Source organism: Indicator indicator, chromosome 33 (genome assembly GCF_027791375.1).
Source record: "Indicator indicator isolate 239-I01 chromosome 33, UM_Iind_1.1, whole genome shotgun sequence".
NCBI classification, from domain to species: Eukaryota; Metazoa; Chordata; class Aves; order Piciformes; family Indicatoridae; genus Indicator; species Indicator indicator.
In genome coordinates this window covers 317633-327042 of record NC_072042.1, presented here as the reverse complement: position 1 = coordinate 327042, position 9410 = coordinate 317633, and the positions used below count along the sequence as shown (strand labels likewise).

At 53.7% G+C, this 9410-nt stretch overlaps 1 protein-coding gene across 1 annotated transcript; it reads left to right on the top strand.

The window, feature by feature from the left end:
- The first annotated feature begins 4533 nt into the window (after positions 1-4533).
- On the top strand, positions 4534-8388 carry EDN2 (endothelin 2). The gene is made up of 5 exons (XM_054395477.1): positions 4534-4597; positions 4934-5066; positions 6210-6329; positions 7113-7217; positions 8277-8388. Exons 1-5 carry the CDS (start codon positions 4534-4536, stop codon positions 8386-8388), a joined length of 534 nt encoding a protein of 177 aa, XP_054251452.1.
- Positions 8389-9410: the final 1022 nt, after the last annotated feature.

Here is a 9410-nt window from a genome sequence, read left to right as displayed (position 1 = left end):
TTGAAAGGCTGGTGCCAAACATCCATACATGTGCTGGTCAGGTTTGTGCCTGCCCAACACAGAAGGGTATTTCCTGGAGGAAAAAAATTGCTTCAGTAGGCATCTGTGAACAAGAGGGTGTAACACTTGCTCCATTTTTCTATGAGAGTTAAAATTTCTTTGGGATTAATAAGAAATGAAGAAAAGAAGTGAGAAATCTGGGAGTAAAGGCCTGGTTTGTAGAAGTGGCTTTGCAGCTGGCATTAAAGGCAGGTTGGGCTTGCACTGACCAGGGCTGCTTTGAACTGATCATGCTCAGAGAGCTTTGCCCCTAGCAGGTACCTGAGCTCTTGTCTTCCTCTAGCAGTGAAAGAAGATTTTACAGACAATCAGGAGTAGCTTCAGGCACTTCTTGGAAATAGAAGCTATGTGACAAATCTGTGGCCACAAAAGGAGCCTGGTAAAGGAAACAGCTTGAACCCAAATCCCCAAACCCTCACGTTAACCTGAGACTCTTCTTCCTTCCTGGAAACATGAGAGGTCTTCAGATGACAAAGTTCTCTGCTGATCCTTTCAGCAAGTGGACCCTGGAAAGCCATACAGCTGTGGCTCTGCCTCATAACTCATGCAGATGACTGCAGACACCTTTGCTGAGAAGGAGCCTCTGCTTTAAGCAAAATGATGTCATTGATACCCCAGCCCTCCCTCTGGGGGGGGGAACTGCTGCTGCGTTACCTTCCCCACGTCGAGGATATCTTCTTACAGCCTGCAGTGACCAGAGTGAGGATCACAGAAACAGGAGCCAAGGGAGGGTTATGATATCATCGAGCTGGCATCTGGAATGTCACACAGGATCTGAGCTCTGACATAACTCTGAAACTTGGCACAGCTGGAGCTGGGACAGGTAATGCTGCTATTGTACTTCCCCATGCTCCTCAGGGTGATTGCTGCATCAGTGCAGAGGTGAAAACCTTCCCTCTGATTGCTTGCCTTGCACACTGCAGCTTCCTTTTATCACTTGTAGCTCCCTTTTATCACTTGCAACTCTGGATTTTATTGTTTTAAAATAGAACTTTCACAATTCCTGATTTTCTCTGCTGAACACCCTCTACCCTGCAATTTTTGCTCCAATCCCACTTGTACATTTTCCATCTTCTGTGGCTTCTTGTGCCCCCTTGCTTAACACAGCTCTGGACAGTAGCTGTGCTCTCATAGAGTCATAGAATTGTTTGGATTGGAAGAGACCTCTAAGATCATTGAGTCCAACCATCAACCCAAGCCATTAAACCATGTACCACAGTCTCAAGGCCACAGGTTTCTTGAACACCTCCAGGCATGGGGAGTCCACCACCTCCCTGGGCAGCCTGTGCCAATCCCTGACCACTCTTGCAGCAATGAAACTTTCCCTCATCTCTGACCTAAGCCTCCCCTGGCACAATTTCAGGCCATTTCTTCTCCTTCCATCACCTGAGACTAGGAGAAGAGCCTAACCCCCACCTCATTGCAACCTCATTCAGGGAGCTATAGAGAGCAATGAAGTCTTCCCTCAGCCTCCTCTTCTCCAAACTAAACACCTCCAGGTCCCTCAGCTGCTCCTGACCAGCCCTCTTCTCCAGATCCTTCCCCAGATTTGTTGTCCTTCTTGAACCTGCTCCAGCCCCTCGATGTCCTTCTTGGAGTGAGGGGCCCAAACCTGAACCCAGTATTCAAGGTGTAGCCTCACCAGTGCCCTGCACTGGGGCACAATCATCACAGTGAGACAGAGCTGCTGGAGAACAGAAGATTCCCCTGAGCAGATCTTTTTGACCCCGCTCTGGGTTTTGCCCTGCATGCATCTTCTGCCTGCATTTGCATGGATACAAAGAGGGAGCTGCTGCTTGGGCTGGCTGAATGCTGAAGCTTCTCCCCATCCTTTCTGTAAGCTCTTAACTCCATGAGATGCTGCGAGCCGAAGCTGCTGCCCAGCAGTTTTCCACACCCTGGCTCCCCCCACTCTTTCCTGTTTCACTTTCCCTTCCCCACACAGCTGTTCTGCTTTGCATGACCCCTTACACTGATTCACTGCAATTGCCATCACCATGCACGCAGTGCAATCAACCCTCTAAGGAATCTCTTCATGGTAATCCAATCAAAATACACTCTCTTTTCCCAAGACAACCATGGTGAGACAGCGAAGACATCAGCACTCTCTACATCTTCCTGAAAGGAGGCTGGAGGGAGGTGATAGTGATAGGACATGGGGCAAAGGCTCTGAGCTGGAAGAGGGGAGATTGAGACTGGGGATGAGGAAGAAATTCTTGAGAGTGAGGGTGGAGAGACACTGGAACAGGTTGCCCAGGGAGGCTGTGGCTGTTCCCTGCCTGGAGGTGTTCAAAGCCAGGCAGGATGAGGCCTTGAGCAAGGTGGGAGGTGTCCCTGCCCATGACAGGGGGTTGGAACTGGTTGAGTTTTAAGGTCCCTTCCAACTCAAACCATTCTGGGATTCTAAGTGCAGTATCTCTGCAGGCACCCCTAACGTGTTTGCCCTTCGAGTTACGCTCCACTCTGAGGATTCATCCAAGATTTCACAGAATCACAGAACTGTCAGAGTTGGAAGGGACCTCAGTGATCATCCAGTTCCAAACACCTATAGGGTGGCTACAGGGTGTCTGGAAGCTGTGGTCCATCCCTGCTATGGTCAGTCCCCAATTCTTCTCTGGAGGACAGTTTCCTTTTTCTGCATGACACACATGATGGGGGAGATGAAGCTGCTTTGCCTCCTGCACACCAGAAGGTGACTTCTGTATTTCACATACTTTGTATGCTCAAAAAGTGAAGATTTTGTTGATGTTGAAACAAAACCAGACAGTTTTAATGCAAGAAATTTTAATTGTTCAATCTATCAAAAAAAAATTAAAATTATTTCATTAAAAAAAAGGAGGGGGGTGAGGGGGAGGAAGGGGAGGAGGAGAACAAGCAACAACTTTCCTTGGACAGTTGTATTTTTTTGAATTGAGCGAAAATGTTACCTGAAATTTAACTTGCCTTGAATTCCACCCAGGTTCCCCAGCTTAAATCAGCCTTCCCGTGCAGATCACCTTCACCTGCTCAACTGCAGTTTCATCCCTCCTTTTTTCACCGTGCCTGGAACAGCAGCCTGGGGGATGTGCTTGGGGCTGAGACTGACCCCCACGCGTGGAGCCCGTGGGGCTCCCGCGGCAGCAGACGCTGCCTCCACCCCTCCCGCTCCATCTGCCGGCAGCCACCGCAAACTGCCTCCAAAACTCGCTCCGGGTTTGGGTTCCTCACTCCGAGAAGGGCATTGAGGGGATGGAGCAGATCCAGAGAAGGGCAACAAAGATGGAGAAGGGTCTGGAGCACAGGGTCTGGAGCACAGGGCTGCGGAGAAGCAGCTGAGGGACCTTCGGGTGTTCAGCCTGGAGAAGAGGAGGCTGAGGGGAGACCTCGTTGCTCTCTGTAGCTCCCTGAAAGGAGGTTGCAGTGAGGTGGGGGTTGGTCTTTTCTCCCTAGGAATGAGAGTGAGAATGAGAGGAAATGGCCTTAAGCTGCAAGAGAGGAGACTTAGGTTAGACATCAGAAAAAATTTCTTCCCCAAAAGAGTTGTCAGCCCCTGGGGAAGAGGTGGAGTCCCCATCCCTGGAGGGGTTTCAGAGCCATGGAGATGTGGTGCTGAGGGACATGGTTTGGTGGTGACCTGGCAGTGCTGGGCTAATGGTTGGTTTGGATGATCTTAAAGGTCTTTTCTAACTTAAGTGTTTCTGTGATTCCATGACTCCTGCCTTCATCTGCTGCTGGAAGGCTCTGAACCCAGACCCAGCCATACAGCAGGAACAGCAGCAGCCCCCACTCAAGGCTGCCAGGAAAGAGACCACCTGCCCTCATAGAGCATCCCATGCACCACACCCCTGCCCACACTGCTTCCACTCCCTGACACCTCCTGGCAACGCTGCCCCAGCTTCACTCCATGCTCCCTGACCCTTCCCAGCACAGGGGTGGAAGCCCCCACACGTGTTCCCTGCGGGATGGATGGCAGGAGAGCCTGGAAGAAAGATTTGCCCCGGAATGGGGGTCTGCCTGGGGTGGAGATCTGTTCTGCCCTGAGGAGGGGGAGATCTCCCTGGGGGGGTGAAGTCTGCTCTGCCCCAGGGGGAAAGGTTTGCCCCGGAGGAGTTGGTCTCTATGGGGAAGGGTAGACTTGCCCGGAGAAGGTCAACCGGGGAGCAGGAGCTCTGCCCCGAAGGATGAAGGTTTGGCCCGGGGCTGGGAGCACGGCCAGCCAGAGGCTGGGGGTGTGCGAGCACCTCTTCCCCCGTGCCCGTGCCCGGTTGTTTCCCCGCTGCACGCTGCGGGGCGGAGCGGGGCCGTGACGCGGCGGCTCCGGGGCTATAAAGCACCTGCCAGGAGCCCGCCGGCTCCAGAGGCACCGCGGCGGCGGCTGGGGAAGCACCGCGCAGAGCTAAGCGGCGGCAGAACGGGGGAACGAAAAGAGAAAAAAAGCCCAAACAACCCAAGCCCCCAACTCCCGCAGCCCCAACTCCAGCTAGAGCCACGACCATGCCCAGCCCTGCCACCGGCACCGTGCTGCTGGCGCTCGTCCTCTGCGTCCTCCTGGGAGATGGTGAGCCCCCGGCAGGCAGAGCCTTCGGACTCCCGGGGAGGGCCCGTCCCGGCCGGGGAACCCCTCGGATGGAGGTTTTGGGGCTGCGTGGAGTTGCCCATGGGACTCTCCCCAAGGCTGGCTGTAGGGTGGGCGCTTGCACGGCGCCCGTGCTCTGGGAGCACCCTCGCGGGTGTGCGAGTCCCTAATGAGCCAAAATCGTCAACTCCTGGAGCGTTGCTGCCCTGCTGAAATCACCGGAGGGCTCCCCGGGAGTGCCTGCACAGGTGACGGACCGACAGGCACTGCAGAGCTCTGCACCGACCCTCGGCTCATCCCTTCCTCCTTCTGCTGCAGGTATGGGACATCATCCCCCGGAGACCCACCTGGCTGCCCACTCCAGGACCAAACGGTGCTCCTGCAACAGCTGGCTAGATAAGGAATGCATCTACTTCTGTCACCTGGACATCATCTGGATCAACACACCGGGGTGAGCATAGATGGAGCTTTCTGGAGGGGTTGGTGGGGGCTCTGTGTGTGAGTAAATGATTCTGCTTTCTGATGGAAGGTGGGCTGAGGTTAGAGGAAGGTGCAAAAGGGTCCCAGTGCAGTGCAGCTCTTGTAGCACCTGCTCTGAAGAGCATTGCAAGTCCACGCCTTCCCTGGGTCCCGCAAGGGACAAGCTGTGCCCCTGCTTGGGACATTCAGTGTAACCCACACGAGGAGCAGAGTGAAAGCTCAGGGTGCTGCTTCCTTTGTGCTTGGCTGAGGTTTACATCTCTCTGCAAGCCAAAAGCAACACCAAGATGTTATAGCTGCAAGTCAGAAAGTTCCTCTGCCTGCTTGCAAACTGTAACCCAGGCTGCTGGGTGCCAGTATTGTTAACGAGACAGTGGTGGGTTGGCACTAACCTCCTGTGGCTGCCAAGTCCTGCCCTCAAGAATGCTGGAGCAGCTCTGGGAGCAGTTTTAGACCAATGGCCATCACAGCACAGCACATGCACTCAGGTGTGGTTATAATCACGCTTCCCAACGTGCAATTACAACTCGCTGCTTGCTCAGAGAATAGTTTGCTGCCAGTTGCTGCCAATCCCAAACCCTCTGGGAGAGTAGATTGTGATCAAAGATGGAGTGGGAATGTGCTAACGGCTCCCAGAGCCTGCTGTGATCAGAGGAACCTGTTATGGCCTCGAGACATCTTGATTTGTGCTGTGTCCTGTGTGTTGGGCGGGGAGGGGGAGTCCTGACATCTCTGTACTCCACAAACTGCTGCTGCTGGTGGACTGGGCCAGCTGTGCTCCTCGTGTGCTTTGCCATGCAGGTGAAGTGCCAGCTCACCCAGCCCATCTGGCCACCCTTGCACGGGCACCTGGGCTGCTGTGAGGAGAGGAAATTCCACTTGCAAGCCAGCACACAGTGCCAATCTCCCTGGGAGGGGTAGGGTGGGGAAAACAGGAGGTGGGAGAGGAGCTGGGGTTTAAAGGCTTAGACATATCAGTGGCCTTTTCACCTTGTAGCTATAGATGAGTCTTTTATTATCCTGGCACTGGCTTGGCCACCTCCCAGGGCTGTGTTATAAAGCTGTGGGCTAATAAAAAGTTAGGGGCAGAGCTGATTTCTTTTGTTTTGAGCAGGCACACCGCTCCCTATGGCCTGGGAAGTCCGCCAAGGCGGCGCAGGAGAGCGCTCAGCAGGTGCGAGTGCACTCACTCCAGGGACAGCATCTGTGCCACCTTCTGCCAGGCACAGCCTGGGTAAGTCCAGGGAGGGTCTTGAGGATGTCCTTTAGGGGTGTGAGTAGACTGAGCTGACAGCTGGAGTGACTCCACAGCCTCCCTGGGGGTGACTGCGCAGCCATTTGCAAACAGCTGGAACTTGTCTAGTGGCTTTTGTACCCCTCCCAGGAGGCCCTGGCAGAGTGTCACTGGGGTGGTTTTGTTGTACAATAGACTCTTTACAGCTGATATGAAGCAATGTTACCTTCATCCCTCCTGCTGCCAGGAGGCTGAGCAAGGGTTGAGTGCACTGGTGGGAAGGGAGGAGTTGGCAGCACACTGGGAGAGGGACAAGTGGAGGGTGTGAAGCTTTGGGACCCCAGTGTCTGCTGCATGGGACAGGTGGAGAGGCTGCAGGGGAGTAGGACTGCTCTGAGCTGGGACTCGATGTCCTGTATCTTCTGCACAAGCTCTTTCAAGTGCATGTGGGCTCTCAGCTGCCTCACTTCACCCAGTGGCACAGAGGACCCGTGGGGAGGTGGGAGCAAAGGCCCTGCAGGGACCTGTCATTGGTTTCATAGCAAGGCAGTAGTTACAATCCCCAGTCATTAAATATGTCTGTGAATAGAGCCAGGCCTGACAAAAGAGGGGAGCCACAGAAGTGAGCTGTGAATAGCTCTCAAATAGCTGCAATTAACCCTTCAAAACCCCACATTCAACTGTCATAGTCTGTCACTGGTGACATTAGAGCAGCACTCCCCCTGCTACCTACCACAGCATGGCTGGATAGGAGTCGTTCATGCATCTCCTCTTGCTCATTAGGTACCTCCAAAATCTGAAGCTCCCAGTGAGCTCTGGAGCATCCATGAAGTCTCTACAGAGCAGTGAGATGAGGCCTTCCCATGATGGGCTGCTGAGAGCTCTCAGGTGAGTACCACCTAAACCACCTCAGAAGGTCCTTCATCAGCACTTCATAGTCTGTGGTTGTGACCCCAGACTGCAGTTACTACTTGGATTTGACCTGCCCTGCCCCTCTTGTCTCCCTTTAAATGAGCAGACTTGACTCTTTCTGCTTGTTGTAGAATAGAAGGCTGAGAGCTGAGGGAATCAGAGTTGCTCAGAAACCTTCTGCCCTTCCAAGACTAGAGGAACATTACATAAAATGGAACTCCTGATTGGAGTGGGCAGTTCCTCTGGTACAGGACAGACAGAAAGGTGTTATGCAAGGAGGTGAAAGTCAGCATCATGTAGGAAAATTCCTGATCAGAACACACATCCAGGTGGGTTTTGGATGTCTCCAAAGAAACTTTGGAGTGAAGGAAATAACTTTTCTCCCATCACATTACTGGGGTGGAGAGCTCGTTGATGGAAGAAACCATGGACTCCAAGAGTGTAAATGATTTAGAGCTGGCAAGCTGAAGGGGTTTGTTCTATTGATGGCAGTTAAATCAGATGCAGTGACAACACTTTCTGAAAGCACATCTGGGGAAGCATAGAATCATAGAATCAGTCAGGGTTGGAAGGGACCACAAGGCTCAGCCAGTTCCAACCCCCCTGCCATGGGCAGGGACACCTCACACTACAGCAGGCTGGCCAGAGCCTCATCCAGCCTGGCCTTAAACACCTCCAGGGATGGGGCCTCAACCACCTCCCTGGACAACCCATTCCAGGCTCTCACCACTCTCATGGGGAAGAACTTCTCCCTCATGTCCAGCCTGAATCTCCCCACTTCCAGCTTTAGCATCACTTGGGCCATGCTCTGCTGCAGGACTCCTTGAATCCTGGCTGCTGGTGGACAGGGGACATTGGGCTGGACTGTGGCTGTGGCTGCAGCTAGAAATCCCCCTCCTTTCTTCCTCCATGAATAATGGAGTGGTAGATAAATAACTTGGCAAGGGGGAGGTAAATATCATGCCATAGGTTGTGGCTGAGTAGTGGGAGGATGGCCTGCAGAATGACCATCTCCTGGTGCCTCTCCTTTCACAGGGACCTCGCTGCCTCCCGCCTGCGGCTCAGCAAGCATCAGCACCGTTCCTGGAGGAGCACACAGCCAACGCTTCTGCCTTGGGAGAAGAACATCTGGAAGAAGAAGAGATAAAGGAGCAGGTGCACACCAAGCTCACCAGAAGAGTCTGGAGTCCCGTGGGTGCCACTAACACCGCTGTCCTGTCGGTAGTTAGAGCTGAAGGAAAGGCCATGAGCGGAAGGGGGAAGAAGTGGAAGTCTCCATGCCCCTGGCGTGAAGCAGTGCTGCATGCACTCCAGAGACTGATGTAAAGGGAAACCTCTCTCTCTATACAGTCACAGATGTGTCGTGGAGCTGAGTTGTGCCTCTTTGGATCAGGCAAGGGTCTTGCTGGAGGAGCACGAGCTGAGCTCTGCACTGGAGTGCTAAGGCAGAGGGGCAGCCCATGCTGGGTGCTTGTTTCATGTACAAACTGGTTGGCTCCACACAGTTCTGGACATAGCAGCATGGAGCCCATGTCACTGGCCTGGGCTGCTCTGCCTTTGAGTCATCTTTGAGCATGGTTCCATCTTGGCCCCAGTCACAGGTGGCTTGGCTGGTGGTATGAGACTCCCCTGGTCAAACAGCTCCCAGCTTCTATTAAAAGGTAGACATCACCTAGAAGCCTGAAAGCCAGCTGAGTAGGCAGTGGCATTCTCTGGCTGGGACACTGACTGGAGGATCAGCCTGAAGTGGCTCTTGCTCAGGTGCAGGACAGCTTGCTCACCCTGGAGCTTGCATCAGAGCCAAGCATGACCTGGCCATCAGGGCAGGGGTTGGGAGGCTGGAGTGGAGCTGTGTCTCTGCAGGAGCTCTGTGCATGCAGCTCCAAGTAGCCTGGGTCAGGGAGCCCCACTAGCTCTGAGGCAGAACTGAGCTGCTAGTCTGGGTGAACTCAGTGCTGTGAACCTGCCTCATCTCCTTGTCCATGACCTTTGCAGGGTAGAGCACTTCCATCTCTTAGCCTAATATCCCACCTTGCATCCAGCTCTGCCTGAAAGGAGAGGCCAGGGGCAGAGGAGATGGGTGGTTGGAGTATAGCACACAAAGGCTTGCTTGCTGCTTCGCTTCAATCAGGTCTCTGGGATCATGAATGACAATGGACAGCATCTCAC

Bases quoted from the DNA above. Each gene is read 5' to 3' on its own strand.
- EDN2 (XM_054395477.1), top strand. From the start codon at position 4,534: ATGCCCAGCCCTGCCACCGGCACCGTGCTGCTGGCGCTCGTCCTCTGC. The intron at 4,598-4,933 runs GTGAGCCCCCGG...CTTCTGCTGCAG, and splicing joins CTGCGTCCTCCTGGGAGATG to GTATGGGACATCATCCCCCG. The intron at 5,067-6,209 runs GTGAGCATAGAT...TGTTTTGAGCAG, and splicing joins ATCTGGATCAACACACCGGG to GCACACCGCTCCCTATGGCC.